At 38.7% G+C, this 23,125-nt stretch overlaps 5 protein-coding genes across 7 annotated transcripts; 1 reads left to right on the plus strand and 4 right to left on the minus strand.

Moving 5' to 3' along the window:
* Positions 1–5,339: 5,339 nt before the first annotated feature.
* LOC141646857 (noroxomaritidine/norcraugsodine reductase-like) lies at positions 5,340–7,753 on the minus strand. Of its 2 annotated transcripts, XM_074454834.1 has the most exons (5): positions 7,510–7,753; positions 6,301–6,508; positions 5,968–6,187; positions 5,728–5,834; positions 5,340–5,603 (listed from the first exon to the last, which is right to left on the minus strand). In XM_074454834.1, exons 1-5 carry the CDS (start codon positions 7,590–7,592, stop codon positions 5,418–5,420), a joined length of 804 nt encoding a protein of 267 aa, XP_074310935.1. In that variant the 5' UTR covers positions 7,593–7,753; the 3' UTR covers positions 5,340–5,417. The 2 variants fall into 2 exon arrangements, with proteins under 2 accessions (XP_074310935.1, XP_074310936.1); XM_074454835.1 differs by lacking the exon at positions 5,728–5,834.
* A 1,659-nt stretch (positions 7,754–9,412) lies between these two features.
* LOC141646858 (noroxomaritidine/norcraugsodine reductase-like) lies at positions 9,413–11,070 on the minus strand. Its single transcript, XM_074454836.1, has 5 exons — positions 10,851–11,070; positions 10,480–10,687; positions 10,173–10,392; positions 9,839–9,945; positions 9,413–9,708 (listed from the first exon to the last, which is right to left on the minus strand). Exons 1-5 carry the CDS (start codon positions 10,982–10,984, stop codon positions 9,523–9,525), a joined length of 855 nt encoding a protein of 284 aa, XP_074310937.1. The 5' UTR covers positions 10,985–11,070; the 3' UTR covers positions 9,413–9,522.
* Positions 11,071–11,655: 585 nt separating this feature from the next.
* LOC141646860 (tropinone reductase-like) lies at positions 11,656–13,256 on the minus strand. Its single transcript, XM_074454839.1, has 5 exons — positions 12,894–13,256; positions 12,582–12,789; positions 12,263–12,482; positions 12,084–12,190; positions 11,656–11,986 (listed from the first exon to the last, which is right to left on the minus strand). The coding sequence occupies exons 1-5, from the start codon at positions 12,977–12,979 to the stop codon at positions 11,804–11,806; spliced, it is 804 nt and encodes a 267-aa protein (XP_074310940.1). The 5' UTR covers positions 12,980–13,256; the 3' UTR covers positions 11,656–11,803.
* LOC141646859 (protein METABOLIC NETWORK MODULATOR 1) lies at positions 11,855–22,093 on the plus strand. 2 transcript variants are annotated; one of them, XM_074454838.1, is made up of 3 exons: positions 11,855–11,940; positions 19,976–21,067; positions 21,679–22,093. In XM_074454838.1, exons 2-3 carry the CDS (start codon positions 20,003–20,005, stop codon positions 21,745–21,747), a joined length of 1,134 nt encoding a protein of 377 aa, XP_074310939.1. In that variant the 5' UTR covers positions 11,855–11,940; positions 19,976–20,002; the 3' UTR covers positions 21,748–22,093. The 2 variants fall into 2 exon arrangements, with proteins under 2 accessions (XP_074310939.1, XP_074310938.1); XM_074454837.1 differs by lacking the exon at positions 11,855–11,940 and adding an exon at positions 16,986–17,229.
* Positions 14,382–15,140, minus strand: LOC141646533 (uncharacterized). Its single transcript, XM_074454405.1, has one exon. It carries the CDS (start codon positions 15,138–15,140, stop codon positions 14,382–14,384), a length of 759 nt encoding a protein of 252 aa, XP_074310506.1.
* Positions 22,094–23,125: the final 1,032 nt, after the last annotated feature.

Below are 23,125 nucleotides of genomic sequence, written 5' to 3' on the forward strand. Positions count from 1 at the left end.
AGAAAAATTTCCTCTCTCTAGTTTTCGAAGAGTTTTCTCTCTCTAATTTTCGAAGCGTTACTCGGCGTAACACTTTCTTTCAAGGTAAAAACAAATTCTTCCCCAACTTTTATTTGTTAAGTATTCGTTGCCACCATGTCTCTGCTGCCGACGCTCCGCCTAGTACCTCAACCCCGGGACGAACCGCCGCGTCCCGCTGAACAGGAGCCACTGGTTGTCTGCCCAGTAGGGTTCGGGGGTCGCAAGTCGTCTTCTCCTGAAATCGACGAGAAATATCTCGAGGATTTTGATGATGAGGAGGAGGAAGAGACCCAATCTGATTCAGAGAGGCCACATTACTTGTGGCACGGCGAAGCCTGCTCGATTATACCTGATCCCGTTTGGACGAACAAGTTCGCTTGTGCCTCCGGGCCTGAACTTTTCGAAGACCACTACAACTTCGGCAGGGGGTATAGAATTATTGTCCCTGTGGGTGATCAGGCAGTCTGTTGCCCTCCCGAAGGTTGTATAGGCGTGTATATTAGACATCTGGAGTATGGGCTCCGTTTTCCTCTTAATGAACACGTCTCGGCCATAATCAAAGCCATGAATGTCGCCGTGGCACAACTGCACCCGTTGGCCATTAGGACGATTATTGGCTTCGTATGGTTTTGTCCCTTTAAGGGGGAGGCCCCAACAGTGAACCTTTTCCGCCGGCTCCACCATCTTCGGCTGTCTACCCAAGGCGTCATGGGGTGGTACCGCGTGCAGACCGAGCCGGGTTACGTGACCGTCTCCAAGCTGACATCCTGCAAAGACTGGAAGGGGCGGTGGGTATATGTCGAGGTTCCGGAGGACTATCCATCGCCTGGTCCTTCCAGCGCACGTCAATTTGCGCTGTGAGAGTCAGGGGGAGCATGAAAGATATGTCTCCCGTAATAAGATTAAGATGGACGCCAAGAAGGTTTATCTTAATGACGGCGAAGTGCGGGCAATGTGCATGTTCGAGGCTGAGAAGGATGGCACGCCGAAGGGATGGATGCCTCTGACGCAGATCGTCCTTCAAGACGAGCCGCTTTGTCACGTCGGCCTCATACCGGCCCTCAGCCAGGGTGAGTGGGGTCGGTATGAGGCCCCCCTTTGCTTTTATGCTTCGATATTTGAGCCTCGGTTTACTTCTTTCCCTTGACTCCTGTTTTGTTTCTTGCAGATCGATTTGGCCGGGATCTCTCTGTCTCCATCCTAAGCAAGTTGGGACTTGACCAGGACAGGAGAGTTGTTGAACTGCACCCTAAGGCCGCGTCGCGTGATCGCAAGCAGGCCCCGCACGAACTCATGGAGCAGGCGTTGAAAGCAATGGACGTGGGGGCGACTCAAGTAGAGATTGGCGGTAACGTGCCGCGTCGGAGACCAAAAGCAACGTCTTCGGCGGCTACGACGTCAACTCCAACTCGATCTCCAATCCCCATAGTCCAAAAAGATAAGGAGGTCGTCAATGTTGACGAGGACCTCACCTTTCTGGAGGGTCCTCCTCCTTCACATAAGAGGAAAGAAACAACGCCTGCTGCTGCTGTTATCGAGGCAAGAAAAGAGAAGGGGTCAGCCGGCCCTCAATCCAAGAAGGCTAGGACTGGTACGGATCTAACCCATGGCTCGGATTTAGCAGGTTCCTTATGCATTCCTGATGATAGGCTTTCTGATATGTCGATGAATGTTGACATGGACGCTTTGTCTGGGTTTTTTCTAGATCAGCCGTCGCCAGCTGTTGCTTTCACCGAACGGCAATTGGAGAAGCAGCATGTGCAGATGGGCGACAAAAATGTCGCCGCCGACACCTCGTCCAAGAAGGCTTCCTTCGTTCAGCTCAGGGAGGACGGCATGAGGTTGGCCAAAAGGCTGGTGAAGTAGGCTGACGTTGCCGGCACTCATCTTATCGAGCAAGAAAAGCTCGCGGCTCAAACTAGGGAGGAGGTCGAGAAAGCGAAGCAGGACTTCCTCGCTGAGCGAAAGCTTAAGGAGGACGCTGAGAAGGTGGTCCTGGCCGAGAGAGCTAAGGTCTTGGCCGAAAGAGCTAAGGTTGAGTCCGCGTTGGCTGATGCCGCTAAGTTGCGGGAGGAGAGAAACAAACTTGAGGGCGGTTATAAGGCCATGGTTGAGCAGAGGGAAAAATGGAAGACCCTGCATTTGGCCGAGGCGAAGGAACATAAGGGCACAAAGGCTATCCTTGCTCAGAGGGAGAAGGATATTGAGTCTGAAAAAACCGTCATCATCCCTGAAATGTGTGCCCGGTACCGGGACCAAGCTGAAGATGCTACAAGGGATGCGATTAAGGAGCTCCTTCCTGAAGGCACTTTTCCGTGGCAAGATTTTGACAAACTTCTGGATGAGAAGGCGGCTGCTGAGGAGGCCAAGGCCGCGGCCGAGGCGAAGGCGGCGAAGGCTGCTCAGGAAGCTGCGGCCAAGGCGGCCCATGATGCTAAGGTGAAGGAGGCTAGAGAGGAGGCTGAGAAGGCAAAGGCACGTGAAGCTGCCAAGTCGTCCTCTGGGCCGTCCACCGACGGTGATGCTGCCGCTGCTGCCGGTGGCGAGCGGCAACAAGCATAGGGAGACGGGCGGTCGTCACCAGACTCACCTGGCCCTTCGGACAGCTTCAGCTGTTCGGGGGCCAATTTTTGAGCCTTTTCTCCCTGCCATCCTTTTGGCGCTTCATGTCTAAATGTTGTAATTTTTGTTGTTCCTTCTTTTTTGTTAAACTTTGGTAGGTTGAGCTTAGGCTATCCCTATGGGGACGGCCGTCGACTTTATTTTGTCTCACTTGTAAACATTTTCAATGAAGTTTGTTTATTTGCCTTCGGCTTGGCCGAGGCTTTGATCTCATCCTCCATTCAGTTGTCTTCTTACGTTTTTAAACATATTGAGCGCTTTTTTCGTTTTACCTTGGTCTCGGCCAGCGCCATTTCCTTTTCCACATTCGATGTCCATTACACAACAATGTGGAGGGGGGATATAGTACGGCCTGAACAGGACCAAGCCGAGGAAGAAGTTCGACATACGCAGAATACGCTCGACACGCATCGAAGGTCCATACCACGGCATAGACTACGCTGGGGGTAAATTGATGGGGCATATTCTGCACCCGCTGACCAAGTCAACATATTGACCAAGGTCAAAGCTAAAAGACAACAAGTCAAAAGAAAAACGGCCTAACCGACAAAGCCTGTCGGCCTGTCACTTGGGTCTCGGCTCGGCAACTAGCCATCCGAGAGGCATATCCGTATACTCGCATCCAGTCCCCTCGGCATGGAGTCAACCAGGCCTGCCGGCCTGTCATGGGTCCCTCGGCCGAGGGTAAGACAGTCTTTCCACCTGCTACGCCACTTGGCCACTACGTGACAAAAGGTGAAAGTCTATAAATACTCCACATCTCTCATTGAGAAATCCACTGAAAAATCTGGTATAAAACTCCCTTATCTCTCTACAATATACTTTGCCAAGTTAAACATACAACTTATCTCTCTAAGTTTACTGACTTGAGCGTCGGAGTGAGTACGCTCGGCCCCAAGCCGAGCCCTCAGTTTGTTCATCTTTACAGGAAAGAGTGAAAGGATGAGACGAGCAACGACATCATTCTACAAGCTCAAGTGGTCACAATCCTGCTCCGGAATTACACCCGGAACATATATATATATAAAAAAAAGCATTAATAAATTGTGTCAGTTCTTGAAAGAAATGATGCAAATGAGAAAATGAATTGGCCCTAAAATAAAATATCAATTGCATCAGTTATGATAACAAATGACGTGAAAAGTAAAGAAAATGCATCGGTTCTATAAAGAACTGATGCAAATGTTTGAAGCATTTGCGTCAGTTGTACATATAATTGCGTCAGTTTTTTAAACAAAACTTACGCAAATAGTGCTTTTTTGCGTCGGTTTTTAAAACACAACTGACGGCGTCGGTTTCACAACTGACGCGTAGCAAATACGACCCCTCGATATACGTCAGTCCAAAACCGACGCAAAAGACCCTCTACAACCGACGCAATAGGGGTTTTTTCTATTAGTGCTTGGTCTGAAGAGTGTCATTCATTGGAACAGAGCAGCAGCTGGTAAGCTAGTGTGAGGGTTGGCCTCAAAATCTGACCTTCTCTGGGTCAAATGGGTCAATACTGTGTACATAAAAGGGAGGCAGTGGCTAGATTACTCTCCATCAACCAACTCCAGTTGGTCGTGGAGGAAAATCTGCCAAATTAAAGCAGAGTTTCAGGAATCCTATCCGCAGAACATATGGTCTATGGAAAAGGGACATGAATACACCATAGTCAAAGGATATGATTTGATCAGAAACAAAGGGGAAAAGATCCAGTGGCATGGTCTGGTATGGAACAAATACACTATCCCTAAACATAGTTTCTTAACTTGGTTTTACTTTCACAAAGGCCTTAACACCAAGGAAAAGCTATACAATTAGGGATCGCTGAAGAAGATATATGTGGTGTCTGTGGGTATGGATCTGAGAGTACTTCACACTTGTTCTTCGATTGTGAGTACAGTTCCAGGGTTATTTCTTTCCTAGGATCACGAATTGGGGAGAATTTCCCACACCATGGCACGATTGATTGGAGATTGAAGCTGACTGGTACTGGTACGAGGAAGGGGATCATCAATGCTCTCTACAATGCCTGCATTTATTACATCTGGAGACAAAGAAATGTGTGTAAGCATGAAATGACTCTACTCCATCCCAACAAACTGGTAACCCTAATTATCAAAGAGGTTACCCTTAGAATCATGAACTTACCTGTTCAATTAGGGGAACGGGATAGGGATTTGCTTAATCGGATGCGTAACTGCTTCTAAGGAGATTCTGGACAAGAGAAGAAACGAGAAGAAGGAATTGGGGATGATTGAGGAAGAAGATGAGTGACAGTAGTATTTGTTTCGCCTGATTTTGTTGCTCTCCTTTTTGTTGTTGTCTGAGTGGAGTCGGGTCTATTAGATTAGGCCTGTTTGGCTGTTTTTCGTTTTGGGTCGAGTATCTTGGGCTGGGTCTTTTGGACCACTAGTATACTTGATGTATGGTGACTTTTTTTTCCCTTAATATACTTGCAACGAAAAAAAAAAAAAAAAGGTCATGACCTACCAATTGACCTTGCTTGGGCATGGTCTTAGAGCAAAAGGTCACAGGTTCAAGTGTGTAGCAGGTTTTTTGCAAAGAATTTTATTATCTATCATATTAATGAACGTGTAAATCATCAAGTTTTTAGGAATGTGCTCATAGTGTCCTGGAACTTTCAACTTAGTGCACCATGGGAATTATCCCTTAAAATTAAAAGTAAATAATAATTAAACAAAGATATATAACATGAAATTATTATTATTTATTGTCAATCTGGGTGTCCCAAATTATTACCCAACAAAATACTTTAATAAAATGATTTAATGTAGAAATAATCCATTAATAGAGAAGCCTCCATCGACAAATATAGTTTGTCCCGTGACATAAGAAGCAGCAGGCATACAAAGAAATGCAACCACGGTTGATATTTCATTTGCTTCACCACCTCGTCCCAAGGGTACCCTTGTCTTTAAATCTTTTAATATTCCATTTTCGTCCTTAAACACCTGCCATTTCATAAAATCAAACAAACCGGTATTAGCAACGAAGCCAAGGTAGGGTTAGCAGGGGTGCTCATGAAAAAAAAAAAAAAAAATAGTCTCATAATAAAAGGGTACATTAGTAAATTACATCTTCAGTAAGAGGAGTTATTACGACTCCCGGAGCAATTGCATTAACTCGAATATTGTCCTTTGCCCATTCACATGCCAAATTCTTAGTTAATTGGTTTAGAGCGCCTGTGTATCGATTATTAAAGGCCAAAAACAACTTTAGAGAAGGTAAACAAATCAAAATTTAATTCGACTATATATTTATTAAAACTCTCGGATTGTCGATGGGATAAACAAATACTAATAAACGGATTTATACCTTTAGCAGGCCCATAAACAGATCCAACCGCACAAGCAAATTGGCTAGCAATAGAAGAAAGGAATATTATGGAAGCCGTTTTTGAGGTCTTGAAGAGTGGATATGAGAGTTGTGATAGATGGTACGCTGACTCAAAGTTAGTTGCCATAACATGAGAGAAATGTTCTTCTGTACAAGTCGCGGTTGGTTCTCCATTTATTATACCACCGGCATTATTCACCTAAATCGAACATTATCAAATATATAATCACGATAATAAATCAATGTCCTTTCGATTCATTAAAAATGAAAAGATGTCATAATTCAAATTCAAAAGGGTAATAATTATCTTACAAGAATGTTCAATTTTCCATTGAAAACAGAGGTGACTTCCTCTATCAACTTTTCTCTCTGAGGTCTCGATGAAACATCACATACTGAGCCAGTTATCGGCATTCCTCTAGACTTCCAATCACTTAAGCAAATTTGGAGCTCAGTTTCATTCCGAGCACATGTATGCACCCTCGCTCCTAACCCTACTAGCTCCTCAATTATAGCACACCTGCCCAAATATGAATCGGAATATAATTAAGGAACTCTCGAAATTTCCTCGAGCTTTTTACAAGAATCATAAACATTTGCGAAGTCATGATAAAGTGGTACTATTACAAATTGTAGTTTTGTTAAATGACTTGTAAAGTTGTAATGAGTATGAGTCACGATAACACCTTTTTTCGAGTCATTTTGGATTACTCTATACCATGTTGGTTTGTTAAACTAATAACTACATGATAACACAATTTATCGAGTCATTTTGGATTACCCTGCCAGCTAAAGTTATGTACGAATATACATACAAAACCGAGAAAAAACAAGAAGTATAACGTAAATTTGTTAGATTAATATTCCTTTTGTTGACCACAAAAAGGAAAGTAAATGACTTAAACAAAAGAGTATAATCTCCTATTTACTAAATGAATAGGTGAACGCTATCATTTCCCGCCAAAAAACATATTATCAAAAAAGAAAACTAATGATAATTATGTTCATTCACTAAATAAGAAAACTAACAATTAAAATTTAACTCATCTATTATATTTTCATTAAAATTAATCTTTTCATCAAATTAGATTATTTTCACTAAACTCTAAACTATATTATTTTAATTAAAATAAAAAAAATAATATAAAATTATAAATTACTAAATCTTTTATTGATCCTATTATTAGATGATGAGTTGACTCATATTCTGTATAAAACGATCGTTGTTATTACTTTCGTGACAAAGAAATTGAAAAAATAAATATAACTTGAAACTCATTAGTTTTATGCTATAAAAATATTTTCATTAGAATATATTTCAACTTATTACTCAATTCTCTTAAATAATTTTCAATTTTAGCTTTTATTTATCCAAGCAAAATACAATGATGACAAATGTAAACAATTATAAGGTATCAATATAATATAAATAATTTTATAGAAATATTACTCTAAATACCGTGCATTATATGCACGGGGTCTAAACTAGTTAATATATCGAGTAGAAAAATGGAGTAATACCCGATGCCTTTGGTACCGCCGGTAACAAGAGCTGTGCAACCCTCTAGTGACCAACGTTGGTTGCTGCTACCTATAGCTGCCATCTTTCAATTTCCAAGTGCTTGTTACTGTTATTATTCTTGTTTTATAGGAGAGCTAATCTTCTGTTTATGGTAGGTGTTAATCCTTTACCTATCCAGTTCTTGTGTATAAAGGAGTACTCCTAAGCACGGGTCTTAGAATTGTCACAAACCATGCATCATGCATGTGATTGTAATCCGTCAATTTCGTTTTGTAAGGCCGTGTTCTTTTTGGCTTACTTTTAGCTCACTCAACGAACTTCAATTTAGTTCAACTTCATTCAGTTCCAGTTCAGCCCAGCTTAACTGTTAACAATTTGATAGATGAACCATATCAACTAAAACCTTAAGGTGATGGTTGAGGCCCAACTATTATAATTATTCCTATTACTTAGTTGTCCACCGGCTCCCCCGTACCGTGTGCTGGAATTCCACTTCGAGAGTTTTTGAGGAGTTTTGAGGTTGCCAGGATTCAAACTCGTGAACAAAGATCACGATGGCTCTGATACCATGATAAATGAACCATCTCAACCAAAACCTTAAGGTGATGGTTGTGGCCCAACTATTATAATTATTCCTATTAAACATGCACTTGTCAGTTTAGCTCAAATCGTTTTAGAATAATTAATGTCGTTTCACTAAAGTTAGTTTTATGAGTGGAGATCCTCTTCATTTCCTAAAAAGAAATGGAGACTCCATTTCCTTTCGGTGGTCCAGAAGGAAGTTTTATCCCAACCATATTTTTATAAAACAAAGCTTACAAATTACAAATTACACTTTCATTTTTGTAAAAAATATTCTTATTTAATAATTGAATAATCATCCGTTTATATAATAGGACCGTTTAATAGTATGAGACCGTCTATTGTATAGCAAGTTTTAACCACTCTCAAGAAAAGTAGAGAAAAATTCTCTCCATTTTCTAAAAAGAAATGGAGAGGTTATTACTCATTATCTATCAATGGCCCAGATTATATCTGGTCAACATCGAACGGTTTATGATTTATGCATAAAAATAAAGGGTTAATAGAATATAGATAAAATAATATTATTAAATGAGTTTGTAAAAGGAAATGAAGAGAAAAGAAATGGAGATTATCGTTCTTAGTGAAAATGATTATGACAAACTACGTAGTACGTACCACGTGAATCCACACTACTCTTTGCATGTAGTGTCTACCTAACACGAAATAAGTAGGCAGTTTAATTTGTTCGACCTACCGTGGCCACTCATACAAATGTGCAGTGCTTGAATTTTGTTGCATCTTTTTCGTCTTTCTTAGTACTAGCCACGGGACCAATGTAGATAGCCACGGTAGTACTTGTTAGTCGCTACCCTAAATTCCAAAAAAAAAACCCTACATATGAGTAGTCACTACTCACTACAAGCAAATTTTGTTACCACATAATTTCATTTCTAACTCCGCCCAATCCCGTCCAAATAGGACCGAGCAAGTTTAGGTCCAGATCAGTAAAATGAACTGAACTGAACCATTTGGTCTGGATCGAACCCGAATCAAATTCTTTTAGGTCCGATCCTCGGTCCTTGTTTTTTGAAGTTTTAGTCTTTGGTCGGGTCCAATCCAAGACCGGTTTTTTTGAGGTTCGGACCGAATGGGCCGAAATATATGGCTTTCACATCTATTTATTGAAACTTTGTAAATGAATCGAATATTTTACACTAAATTGTCATTATAAACTCAACTATAGCAATTATTTGAATTAAACAATAGTTCAAATTCCTGTTTATGATATATTTGGCCAAATGATGTTTTTATATTGATATAGGTACTAAATAATACTACTACGATATAAATAAATAATAAAAGCGTTACAATAAATACATAAAGGGATAAGAGAAAAGTGATTCATCTATAACTTAACGAGAATCCCCAAAAACAATCTCACAAATTATTACACAACAAAATACTTCTACAACTCTAAATAAAATGGTTTAAAATGAAAAGAAGCCATTAACAGAGACGCCACCATCAACAAATATAGTTTGTCCGGTCACATAAGAAGCAGCAGGCATACAAAGGAATGCAACCACGGACGATATCTCCTCTGCTTCGCCCGCCCGCCCTAACGGAATCCTCACCTTGAAACTTTTAAATATTCCATTTTCCTCCTTAAACAACTGTCATTTCAACAAAGCAAACAAATACAGTTATTCTCCTGTAAGACCGTTTTACCATGCCATTATGTAAAGAACATTCACATATACAAATATCATGATTCGCTTAAAAGTTTTGTTGAGGGTACATTACATCTTTAGTAAGAGGAGTCGATATTGCCCCTGGAGCTACGACATTAACTCGAATATTGTCCTTTGCCCATTCACATGCCAAATTCTTAGCTAGTTGGTTTACCGCTCCTGCACATAGATTTGCAGACGTCAACTAACTTAGCTTTGTTGTTAAAGTCATGAGACATGGTACTCATGATCTGGTTCAAACCCCGTCAGCATTATATTGCCTTTTTGGCTTTATTTACTCCCAACAAAAAACATTAATTAAACAGACTTTTTTTCATGAGATATAATTTCTTATGTAAATTTAGATCCTTGGTGAATCAATCAAGTGCTAATAAGTTGATTTATACCTTTAGCGGGTCCATAAACAGATCCAACATCACAAGCCAATTGACTAGCAAGTGCGGAAATGAATATTATGGTGGCCGTATCTGAGGTCTTGAGAAGTGGATATGAGAGTTGCGATAAATGGTAAGCTGACTCAAAATTTAACGCCATTATTTGAGAGAAATGCTCTTCGGTACAAGTTTCAGTTGGTTGTCCATTTGATACACCACCGGCGTTGTTCACCTGAACCAATCATCAAATATATTCAACTTGACAAAAATGGAAAAAAAAATATGCCGTAAAATTAAATTTTTAAGGGGAAGATCTTACGAGTATGTTCAATTTTCCATTAAAAACAGAGGTGACTTCCTCAATAAGTTTTTCTCTTTGAGGCCTTGATGAAACATCACATACTGAGCCAGTTATCGGCAATCCTCTAGACTTCCAATCACTTAAACAAGTTTGGAGCTCGTTTTCATTCCGAGCACATGTATGCACCCTCGCTCCTAATCCTACTAGCTCCTCTACTATAGCACGCCTGCCAAGTATAACATAAACTTGTTAAACTAATACGGAGTATTAATTCCATTTCAATTAGTTGTCTACCTTTATTTCGTCTGTGTGCGGAATTTTAATCAAAGGTAAACAACTGACTGAAACAGACAACTTTATTTAGTGTAAACAAAAGGAGTAATAGGTACCCAATGCCTTTGGTGCCACCGGTTACAAGAGCAGTGAAACCGTCAAGTGACCAACGTTTGTTGTTCCCTATTGTCGCGGCCATCTTCCGTTGTTCAAACTTTATATTTGATGATGTTTCTTGATTAATTTGCATGGAGCTTATGATTGTAATTTACTCCCTTTTATAGGAATGTTAACATAATGTTCTGTTTATTGCAGGTGTTAATCCTTGACCTTTCAAAATCCAGAAGAAATGGAAAAGTAGTGTTTTAGGTACGGTCTTAATGTCTTATTATAATCACAAATTCAAAGATGCGTCATTGACAGTAATAACTCAATGTTCTGTTCATCGCATCCTCGCAGGTGCTAATCCTTGACCGTTTCTATTAAAAAGAAAGGATCGTGATTTCTAAGTGAATGAATCCACTTTACATAATAATATAATGAGTACCAATGATGTCTTAGTCTAGTGGTTAAGACTGAGGTATCCTGGACAATAGGTCTCAGGTTCGATTCCCCCTCCCCTCTATTGTAATGCGACTAAGTGCGCGCTTCGTTGAACCAAAAAAAAAAAAAAATAATAATAATAATATAATGAGTAAATTATCAATAACTCCCTTTTAAAATTTACTCCCTTTTAAAAAAAAGTTTAAAAATTACACCCAAAATATTGCAAAAATTTAAAAATTGCTACCAAACCCCTATATTTGCATTTTTATGACAAAAATACCCCTTATAATATAATATACAGGTAAAAACCGTTTTATAAGAGACTCGAAAGATATATAGGTAGAAATACTATTCATGAGATTGAAATTATATTGATTGTCGCTTGTAACTCAAACTCTTCATCATTCTCAAATATATATACAAGTAAATGATGACACGCTCGAAATAAAATAGCTAAACAAATAATCATTACAGAACACAGGAATGCAACCACCGATGATATTTAACTTAGTAGTAGACATGATTAAAATGACATGAAGGCGTTAACAGTGAAGCCTCCATCAACGACAATAGCTTGTCCGGTGACATAAGAAGAAGCGGGCAAACATAGGAATGCAACAACCGATGATATTTCATTTGCTTCTCCGATTCTTCCCAATGGTATTCTTGCATTTATTCCACTAAACTTTTTCTCGTCACTCGACACCTACATTATTTTGTTCAAATTTAATTAATAAGGTCGTAAAGGTGTATATATAAAACATTATTAAGGTCGTAAAGGTGTATATAAAACATTTACGTACCCTTTGATTAAGAGGAGTCGCTATAGACCCTGGAGCAACAACATTAACTCGAATATTGTCTTTTGCCCATTCACATGCCAAGTTCCTTGTTAATTGGTGCAAGGCACCTAAGAAAAAGAAAATTAGAAGTCGGTTTGATCGAGTTACTATCACTTGGATCAAATTAGACGATTACATACCTTTAACTGGTCCATAAACAGATCCAACATCAAACGCTAAGTAACTAGTAATAGATGAAATGAATATTATTGTGCCCGCCTTTGAGTTCTTCAAGAGTGGATATGAGAGTTGTGACAGATGATAAACTGACTCAAAGTTTAATGTCATTATTTCATCAAAATACTCTTTAGTAGCAGTTGCTGTAGGCTGTACTCCAGCAGCACCACCAGCATTGTTCACCTGAATTCAAATTTATAAGGCATTTTAACATTTTATCCATCATATTCTAAGGTTAAATTTAAAAGGGGGAAAAAAAGAAAACGAGAATTGTGTACTTACGAGTATGTTTAATTTTCCATCAAAAACAGAGCTAACAATTTCCATTAACTTTTCCCTCTGAGCCCTTGATGAAACATCACACACAGAGCCAGTTACAGGCCAACCTTTAGAGTTCCAATGTGCTAAACAAGCCTCAAGCTCTGCTTCATTACGAGCACATGTATGCACCCTCGCTCCTAGCCCAACTAGCTCCTCCACAATAGCATATCTATACATATCAAGTGTCATACACATATTAGTACCAGTTTATCTTATATAAAACCGTTATTAAATTATATAACACTAATAATAATGGAAAGTTACGAATTATACCCAATGCCCTTGGTGCCACCAGTAACAAGAGCAGTCATATTCTCGAGTGACCATCGATTGTTAATCCTTGCAACCTTTGAATCCATGATATATAATCTTTAAAGTATTTTGCTTTTGATGAACTATATATGTGTATTGATTTGCTTCTCAAGTAATTGTTTTGATGATGTTTGTTATATTGATTTGCATGGAATTGTCTACCTTATATAGGAGTGTAGTACTAATGTTTATTAATGTAATGTACGGTATACACTATAAAATTACAAGTGCTTTAGTATTTTAATGGTTCCATTAACAAAGAAGTCATGGCTACTCTGTCTCTCGTTCTAGAGTCACTCATATCGTCATCTTTCGTATTGTGTCTTTTTTTCGGGAAAAATAACAAATTATTCTTAAACGTTTTAAAATAAGGTGGAGGATAGGGGGACATGAGGTGGAGGATTGTCTTTGACGGTGGTGCAAGGGTGGTACTAGATGTTAAAATTGGCGAAGAAATGTTAAAAGGGTTAAATTGCATATTTTAAAATGTTTGGGGTAAATTGGATATAGCTCCAAATGTTTGGGGTCAATTTGCTACTTTTCCTTTTTTTTCGTTCCTAAATTCTCTTGATTTCCTTAAAAAAAATGAATCTCTATTTCTTTTAAACGGTCCAGATTAAATTTTGTGAGATTTTCTCAGTATAGCATATTGTACTTCCTCGGACTTTCCTTGTCCATGTGGAAGTAACATAGAGTTGACAAATTAAATGTCCTAACACTATGGCTAATTAGTCTCATATGAAACCGTCGTATAAAAATACAACATAATATTTACGTTTTTATAAAATAACATTGTTAAAGTTAAATATGGTAGATATTTTCTATTCGGATTGGTGAAATAAATCAAAATTTAACTATAGACTTTTCTTAACCTCTATAGGATTAGAGGTTTATAGTAGAGCTGATCAAGTGAGGCCGACCCATTTAACCCGACCCATTCATCTTTAGCGTGCTGGGACAAGAAAAATAAAAAATAAACGCGTAACGGACAAGAAAACTAATCCGCTAGAATAAATGGACGGACTTATACTCAACAAAACTGCCATAAACAACCCGCTAGGCCCATTATTAAAAACAATCTCACATACTCCTCAAACTCTCATGGTCATGTCCTCTATCATTGTGTTCATGTCTTTTACAATTTCTACTCTCTAAACCTAATTCCCAAAATTCCCTTTCAATTATCACTTTTTTTTAGACAAACGCCCTTTCAATTATCAATAATTGTCCCAAAAATCTCATTTCTGTGCCGCTATATTCATCCCAGAAATCTACCAACAATCCAGGTTACTTGCGTTTTGAAGATTAGTACATATTCCAACTCTTAAAAAAAAAAACAAATTTGGGTTAAGCTCTGTTTGACAAGGCATTTCAGATATCTGATTTGGTCAAAATAACTTATTTGACCAAAAATTTTTTTTTTTTTTTTTTGAAATAAACCAAAGTGGTTTAACTTATATTAATCAAATCCTGCTCTGCAGCAATCACAAAAGGTTGCGGTAACCTATCCGTCCAAAATCTTCTACCTATGGTCCATGGCGTAGCATGAGCCACTAAATGAGCTAGCTTATTACACACCCTACGAGTATAAATAAAAATAACTGAATCAAAAAACGGAACTAAACTAAAAATCTCATCATATATAAGGAAAATGTCACCACGACCCTTCTTCCTGCCCTTCAAATCATCAACCACATTAAGGCAATCGCTCTCGATAATAATACTCCGCATCCCAACACTCTGCGCCTCCTTTAAGCCAAGAAGAATAGCTTCCGCCTCAGCCGATATCACACAACAAATCCCCGAGCTTTGAACTGACACAGCCCATACCACCCGTCCATCACCATCTCGGCAGACCGCACCCAATCCTACACCCATACCCTCCTTCACACCTGCATCAACATTTATCTTCCACATACCATCAGACGGTCTAGCCCAGCTAGCACCACTCGACGGCTCCTCCTCCCTCCTACCCACCTCGGTCTTATCCCCATCCAATCCCGACATCTCCCATACCATATCCGAGATCCTCCTAACAACCCCCTCCCCCGTCCATTCCCCATTATCAAATATCAACTTATTTCTCTGCTCCCAAATTACCCAGCAGTCGGTCATAAATAGAACACGCTCCTCCTTTCCCAAGCCACGCAACACTCCCTCCACCCACTCCCTTATGCGCATACTACTGTTACTCCTGAAGACCTCCATACCGAGTAACTCCCAAACCTCTTCGTCCCAACCACAGTCCCGACCAAAATTTTAGATACCTTAATTTTTTGTACGCGTTTGACAAGTAGCTTATTTAAGCAAATAATCTACCTGAAATGAAACTCTACATAGAGTAACATTTGAAATTTTTGGTATCTGATTTGATTTTCCATTTTTACCCCTTAAATTTATACTATTAAATAATTCTCATATTCTTTTACGTCATTTCATCAAAATCAGTTATATTTTCAGTTAGTTTGCTAAACATTTTTTTATATAATCAGCTACTTTATCAGTTCCTAATTTTCAGCTACCTTATCAGTTAACTTTTCAGGTTTCAGTTATCTTTTCAGTTTTCAGCTATCTTTTCAGATTTCAGTTACCTTTTCAGATTTCAGCTACCTATTCAGTTAATTTTACCAAACAGAGCCTTACCTTCCCAGCACCGTACTTTTGTACTATTCTGCAACCTCCCTTTCATTCCTATTATTGTGACAACTGCTTTCATTCTCCTTTTCGTTTAACCCTTTCCTGAGATAATCTCACTCCAAATCATAATTTCATTTTAATAATAATGTAAGTTTTTAAAGACAGTTGTTAAGTTTTTCTAAGATGTAGCGATAATGAACTCGTGTTTTGATAGAAACACTAATTTTGTATTTGATTTTAACCAGGCCCATGGACCGGCCCACTTTCTTGTAGTAGGGGTGTCAATTGGTCCGCTTAGCGGGTACGGGCTGTAAAATAAGGCCTGTCAAACACTTCTTAACAGTTGGGTCGGCAATATCCGACCAAGCCCGTTTTTAATAGTACCCGGTCCTATGGGCTATGACGCAAGTCATTAGGTGGAGAAATAGGCATTCACCAAATCAATTTTAAAATGAGTTTGTAACAAACTTATTGTACCTTGTACTACTGTATGAGTGTATCTGAGTATCTGACTACTATCTGTGTATGACGCATGACCTTAGCTGGACAAATAGCTAGAGTTTTTTTTTTTTTTTTTTCTCTTTTTTTTTTTCCCCAAGATCTCTCTACTCCGAGAGATTTGAACTACAGCACGTTGAATAAGTAGTTACCTTTAAAACAAAATTTTATTAATCACCCATAATTTTTTAACTAGTTTAAAAATGAACCCAATTAAAATTGACCCGACCCAAAAGAGCAAAAAACGATTAAAATTTCTAACTAAAATAAATCCGATTGAAATCAAAACTAAGATAAACCTAGGTTATATCGAATTGATTTCACCCGATTCAAAACTGAACCAAATAACATGTTTACCACGTCTAAATCATTACCACCACCATCGTCCATCACCACGACAATGGTCCTATATTGAGTGAAATTAGTAGATTCCGGCCTAATTGGTTGGTTGACTTATCAATCTACCATTTTCATATGTTTGGTAGACGACTAAACGACGTATTCTTATAGCATAACGGCTGAAATCTACTATTTTTTGAATATGCTGCAGATATCAGCATATTCAGTTTATCATAAAATCGTTCTAATTATCTTATAATCTACTTATTACCAAACACGCTTTTTTAATCTGCTAATTTAATTTGTTAGTCAAACCTTCTACTAAAATCTACTCCCTCTTATTCACTAAGTTCTTCCACATTGCTTTTTTGGTAGAATTTAGTGGTATGGTGATATGTGGATGTAAATAAAAGTAAGGGAGATAATGTGGGGTCATAAGTTATGATAACCACAAATAATATACTAATAAGGAAAATGGAAGACCATTGTGAATTTGTCGTTTTAGGAATTGTGGAAGATCTTAAAGAATAGGAGGGAGTACTATTTTTGGATATACACATCTAGATTGTATATGGTTCCAATTTTATAGATGTCTTAAAAGGAACAATATACACATCTACTCTTTCAAGAGGGTGACACCTATTCAAATTATTACTCCACAGACCACATTTTACACAACCCCCTTCAGTAGAGACCAACTTAATAAAATAAATTGGCTACTCATTTCTAGGGTTTATATTTTTCTTTTATTCTCCACAATTTCACTTTAATTCAATCTATTTTACCCCGTCAATGGTGTAGACCATCCTGCCCAATTTCACAGGTAATTTTACTCTCACCCTAAATACATTCCAATCTACTCCTATTTGTTTTTCTTTTTATTAAATTGTTATTCGCTCCGTTCCAATCATTTATTTATTTTTATCGACTGTAAACAAATGATTGATTGATTAGTAGATGCCCTCCTATATTTAGTACGGGGGTTACACTTTATAGGTGTGTATAGGTGAAATTGTATACTGATAAAGACTTGTTATGTTATTTCTGGGAAATTAGTTAGGTAGTTTGGGAATTTATAGTTCCGGGTTTTGGTATCGTGTTTTTTAAGGGTAAGACTGCGTGTATCCGATTTTTTGCTCACCGTGCTAGTAGTTATTAACTAACAGGGGTTTGCTGGGACAATTAGACTTATTAAGCAGACGGTTCCTCCATTCCAATTATTTCTATATATTTTTCAAAATCGCGTGTTTTGAATTCTTTTTACGAAAAATTCTTTACCAATGGAGGGACTGACTTATTTTATACAATCCTTTACCAATGTCAAAAGTCGAAACACTGAGCTTAGGATGATAGAGCAATTGATTTTGTTAGGCTGTGTTGACCGTAATTGTTGGGGTTGAAATCGTGTGATTGTTGGAGGAAGTGACTTATTGTGTATTGCATACATTCAAATTTTGGGTACGACGTCAATGTTGGGGTTGAAATCATGTGATTGCTTGACATGTGCGATTGCCGATTGCAGAGTATAATTACGTTCAGTAATTATTTTTAGGCATTAGAGAAACAAGCGAAAAATGTCAGGCGGTTTGAAACAGTGTGGTATAGGTTTTCTTGGAGTCAAGATCATTTTTGTTGTTATCTTAGAGCTTCATAATACTAGTTTCTGTCACTCATTAACATAGGGTAGAAGACATCTTTACGGAATGAAAGGCAAGTAAAATGCAGTCCTTTTGTTGGACGAATGAGAAGGGAAACAATGTGATTTTAGTTAGAGGGCGAGCAAAAGAATTGGAAAGGAATGCTAGAATGTTGTATGTAATTTACTGATAAAGACTTGTTATGTTATTTCTGGGAAATTAGTTAGGTAGCTTGAGGAATTATAGTTCCGGGTTTGGGTATCGTGTTTTTAAAGGGTAAGACTGCATATATCTGACTATTTTGCGCTAATAGTTAGAGACTAATACAATTGGACCTATTAAGCACTGTACTTCCTGCATTCCAATTAGTAGTATACACTCTATACAGTTTTCGAAATTACGTGTTTTGAATTATTTTTTAAATATGTATACAATTCAATGAAAAATATATACGATTTGTTGGATAAGATTGTGTGCACAGTTCGGAATGGAGGGAGTGACTTATTTTATACAATCCTGTACTAATGTCGAAACACTGAGCTTAGGATGATAGAGCAATTGCTTTCGTTAGGTTGTGTTGATCGTAATAGTCACTGTTTTTAATGATGACTTTTATTGGTGAAACAATGTCGGGCGGTTTGAAACAGTGTGGTAGACTGGAATCAAGATCATTTGTGTTTTTGTGTTGGAGTTTCATGATACGGAGTATTAGTTTCTTTCACCCATTAACATAGGGTAGAAGACATCTTTACGGAATGAAAGCCAAATGAAAATGCTGTCCTTTTGTTGGACGGATGATAAAGAGAAACAACGTGGGTTTATTTAGAGGACCAGCTAAAGAATTGGAAAGGAATGCTAGAATGTTGTATGTAATTAGCGAAAAAGGTGCATGTGACCAAACTAAAGTGGCCTGTTCATAGTATTAAACTTGCGTGCGATACCTCTTTGTCGCTTTGTAAAGGTTTTAGCCTTGACCCTTTACTGACCTTTTGATACATTAATCGTCTAATTACAGAGATTCAGCCTCTGGGACTGACTCCATGGACCTACTTTCAATCAGATGTCTCCAATGGGGCTTGGCATCCGTCTTAGGAATAGTAGGTGTACTTTTTGTTTAGGAGAACTTATTGGGTCTGACAATACTTTATTAAGTTAGTCTCTGCAGAAGGCGATAATCCATAGGGAAAAAATTATTGACATGTTTTGATATCCATTACTGCTGACTGCCTTTGTTTCGCAAGAAGGTTGTATTTTCTTCGTATATCAGCTCTCCCATCTCAAATTCTAACTCCTTTACAATTTCCAGTCACACCTGTCTTGAGCCTGCACTTTTTACGAGTTCAGATCATTGGCGTTAGAAAAGCGTTCTCGTAGTCATGCACCAGAGCCCAACATTGAGAAATTTTAGTCCAACATGTCTTAAATATACTTAGAGAACTGTTCTGAATCTTTTTGTGTATGATTTTTTTGTGCATCATCCATCTTTGTGCTACTACTGACTGATTCTTGAGTTTTTTATAACTCCGTGAATAGCTTTCTATTGTTTCTAAAAATTTGACCATTGCGCCTTAGTAAATTATTTTCTTTCTGTTGCATGTATTTCACCTCTGAAAGTTCTCCAACTTCTTTTAGTGTAATCTGATGTGCAGAATTCTGCGTTGTTTTATCTATTTTTTTTGTATAGCATCAAGTTCTGGATACAAATTCTACGAACTCTTATCTTGGTATATGCGTTTTGAGGCTTATAAGCTGTATACTAATCACTTCCTCATGCTTGATCATATTTCTCTAGTGGATCAAGTAAACTTGAAATTTATATCACTCAGAAGCTACCTGATTATTTAGATAGTTCAAGCCGACGCTGCTCTTAAAATGGGTTGATGAATAGGGTTACAAAAGCTTTAAATTACTGATTATTTATATGTCTTGCAGGTATTGATTTACGTGTGACTGCAATTTATGGAGACGAATCAACAGAACCAAGTCAGTATTCCTTTTCCTACACCAGATGTCACCGTGAAGAAAAAGCGAGGTCGTCCTAGGAAAGATCCGAGCCTAAACCCACCCAAACTTGCTTATGTGCCTCGTAAAAGGGGCATAACCCAAAGTTATGGTGAAAGCGTGCCTGTTCCTCCTGGATTTGAAGAATCACATGTGCCCCACCCTCAGCATGTTGATCCCGTCAATGACAGTAACCAAGATTCCATGGTCGGCCAGGTAGTTACTGGTGTGATTGAGGCAGTTTTCGATGCGGGATTTTTACTCTCCGTTCGTGTTGGCGAGTCAAACACTTGTCTGAGGGGTGTGGTATTCAAATCAGGACATTATGTTCCCGTTAGTGCTGAAAATGACCTCGCTCCTGGCTTACAAATGATTAGAAGAAATGAAGTGCCTTTCCCAGTTGAAAACCATACACATAAACATAAAAATAGAGGTAGAAAGCGGCGTGAACCCCTTGATGCATTTCAGTCAAATGGTGGTTCACCTGCTTCTAATCAATTAGCTCGAGTGCAAGCCGGACAACTAGCTATAGTGCCAGCCCAATCCCCCACGTCAAACCTACTAGAGGGTAGAGGAACTCTGGTACCAGTTGTTCTGCAACCTGTGACCTTGTCAAATGGAGCAAAGCCAGCTGTCGAAGTACACCCTGTTGCTTCTCAACCTGCTCACCTGTCGGCCTCTAGAAGCAAGATCAACGGCCTCACTCAAGTTGTCCCTGAGGCTATCCCAAAAGGCTTAGAGGCAGAGAGGGGTCCGCCTTCCCAACCTTTCGAAGAGTTGGTTAGTGTTGCCAACAAATTGAAGCAGGCCCCTCATTCAGAAGAAGTTCAAAATGACAGCGCAAAGTCATTTAGTAAAATGTTTACTAGCAATTCTGGGCTAACCCAAGAAGTCCAGGACATGAGTAAGCCTCTGTGTGTTGAGCCCCTCCAAGCCATCCGTTTGAGTCGGGCTGACCAGTCTGGACCAATGTCGCATCCGTTTTCCGAGAGAAGTACAGGCAAGATGACTGAACTACTGCTGGTGAGTACATTAATTCAAACTTCTCATGTCCATTTCTGATAGTCGTCAATAGGTTTATCGTTGTTTTTCTGACTATGAGATAGAGTAATGAAAACGGCTCTCAAAAACCTCTACAGTTCTTTTCCTAGATAGTAGTTCATTAAATTATCACCTGGAAACTGATTCTTAAAAGAGAGAACTTATGGCTTTGTATGTGGGTTTTCCCTTATGCGGCTCACGGAGCCTCTTCAGGGGTGTAGAGTTATGTAATTGATGACTGAGTCTCGATTTATTATGTTACTCTGGGTTTCTTCTTGAGATTACCACCATTATAAGGTTCCAATTCCAATGGAGCCAGAGACTCGTAATTCTTTTCTCTGGATTATGATGAAACTGAGAAAAATGATTCACTTTTTTTTTTTTTTATTGTGAAGTAGTAGTTATTTATTTGACGCAATTTTCATCATGAGTCGTGCAATATAGTCTCTGGGTAAGGGTGTGTACATCTAACCCTCTTATCGTGCCACTAGCTAGAACTCATCACGTATTGGGGTCATGTTGTAATTATTTCTGTTATCTCGTAGCATCAATTTCTTGTGTGAAATTAATCAAATAAAACCTTTGTTGGCTAGGCTGTGCAAGAAAATTTGAAGGAGAGGCAGATGTCCGACACACAGCATCAAGAGTTCAGGAGCCCCTAAATTAATCTTGGTAAGAAGTGCCCTAAAATTTTATTCCAAAAACCATGGATAAAATTTTGGGCTGTAGACGCATTTCCTCTCCAACGTCAGCTGTTGCCGGGATATTTTCCGACAGATCTATTTTTCCAAGTGTACAATGCTGATCAGGGATTGGGGAAGGAACTGTAGCTGTTGTATCATAGTGCAGAAAGAAGTCTTAGCATCCATTTCTACATGTAATCTAAAAAAACTTTCATGTTTAGTTTGCAAATTGTTGTACATTTTAGAGGTTTACATGTACTGTTGTCATTAGTCTTTCACCGGCATGTCACTTGACTGTTGCCGGACCAATTTTCTCATTTCATCATTTCTCAAGCCTCAAGCCTCGAGCCAGAGACATTAGGGATACTGAGTCACTAAAATAACTTTCCTCTACCTTTAAATTCGCGGTGGATGGAACCCTGAATTCAAATAAAAAAGGTGTTGTATGCTAGTAATATTATGAGTCAGGAGATCATTGTGAAGTTTTGGGAATTATTTGACAAGCTGTATGCGTACAACGAGTCATTTTTTTTTTTTTTTTTGGCAACAATAAAGAAAGATTCCTTAAGCAGTACCTACCCGACATTACATTACTTGAAAAGGAAATTAAACTAAGCATGGGGTTAGCAACTAAAATAGGTTTCTTGAGGGGACGATCCGAGCTTGTCAAGTGAGCAAAACCTTCTTTTCTCTTCTTTATCAAGCGAGCTTCAGCGGAGTACCTGTAACAAGACATACTTACGCCCCGAGGACGTAGAAGTTTATGGGTGAAAGATCTACTTCTACAGCAAGTAGATAAACTATGTCTTGGAGATTCGTCCCCTTGGCTAAATTTCTTCTTGGAAGTGAGTATTCTCCTTTTGAGTTTCTCATACCGTTTAAGAGGGTACCTGCAAAGTTTAGATAACCTATAGGCACACGATACTCTGTTAGACGAGGAAGAGGACATCTTATACTTCTTTGGACGAGCCGAAAATAAGAAAGGCTGAGTGCAAACTGAAGGGGCGCCATAAATTTTTGAAGAGAATGGCAAACTAGAATCATGAGAAATGATAGTGTGTGGTATTTGGAGGGTTTGAGTACCCAGAGTACTGAAGTTGTCACATATAGATGACGTGCTCGAACTTGCATTGGGGACAAGAGGCTTAACATTGTTGATATCTAAAGGAGACAAGTCGCCATTCATGGCAACCATCTTCTTCTTTCTACGACATCTCCTCCTCTTCTTCTTCTTACACTTGTCTCTTGTAGTGTCTTTTTCCTTTGTTTTCTCATTAGAAAGGATCCGAATTGTTATCGTCGACAAATCTCTTTTATGATAAAAGCTCACCTTTCTACCTTCAAGGAGCTTTTGATA

The sequence above is a fragment of the Silene latifolia genome, chromosome 3, assembly GCF_048544455.1.
Source record: "Silene latifolia isolate original U9 population chromosome 3, ASM4854445v1, whole genome shotgun sequence".
Classification (NCBI taxonomy): Eukaryota; Viridiplantae; Streptophyta; class Magnoliopsida; order Caryophyllales; family Caryophyllaceae; genus Silene; species Silene latifolia.

Coding starts and splice junctions, on each gene's coding strand:
- LOC141646857 (XM_074454834.1), bottom strand. CDS start 7,592: ATGGCAGCTATAGGTAGCAGCAACCAACGTTGGTCACTAGAGGGTTGC. Junction 5,835..5,967: donor TGTTTATGGGCCTGCTAAAG/GTATAAATCCGT, acceptor ATCGATACACAG/GCGCTCTAAACCAATTAACT. Junction 5,604..5,727: donor TAACTCCTCTTACTGAAGAT/GTAATTTACTAA, acceptor ATGAAATGGCAG/GTGTTTAAGGACGAAAATGG.
- LOC141646858 (XM_074454836.1), bottom strand. CDS start 10,984: ATGCAAATTAATCAAGAAACATCATCAAATATAAAGTTTGAACAACGG. Junction 10,393..10,479: donor ATGGAAAATTGAACATACTC/GTAAGATCTTCC, acceptor TGATTGGTTCAG/GTGAACAACGCCGGTGGTGT. Junction 9,709..9,838: donor CGACTCCTCTTACTAAAGAT/GTAATGTACCCT, acceptor TTGAAATGACAG/TTGTTTAAGGAGGAAAATGG.
- LOC141646860 (XM_074454839.1), bottom strand. CDS start 12,979: ATGGATTCAAAGGTTGCAAGGATTAACAATCGATGGTCACTCGAGAAT. Junction 12,191..12,262: donor TGTTTATGGACCAGTTAAAG/GTATGTAATCGT, acceptor TCTTTTTCTTAG/GTGCCTTGCACCAATTAACA. Junction 11,987..12,083: donor CGACTCCTCTTAATCAAAGG/GTACGTAAATGT, acceptor AAAATAATGTAG/GTGTCGAGTGACGAGAAAAA.
- LOC141646533 (XM_074454405.1), bottom strand. CDS start 15,140: ATGGAGGTCTTCAGGAGTAACAGTAGTATGCGCATAAGGGAGTGGGTG.
- LOC141646859 (XM_074454838.1), top strand. CDS start 20,003: ATGGAGACGAATCAACAGAACCAAGTCAGTATTCCTTTTCCTACACCA. Junction 21,068..21,678: donor AGATGACTGAACTACTGCTG/GTGAGTACATTA, acceptor TTTGTTGGCTAG/GCTGTGCAAGAAAATTTGAA.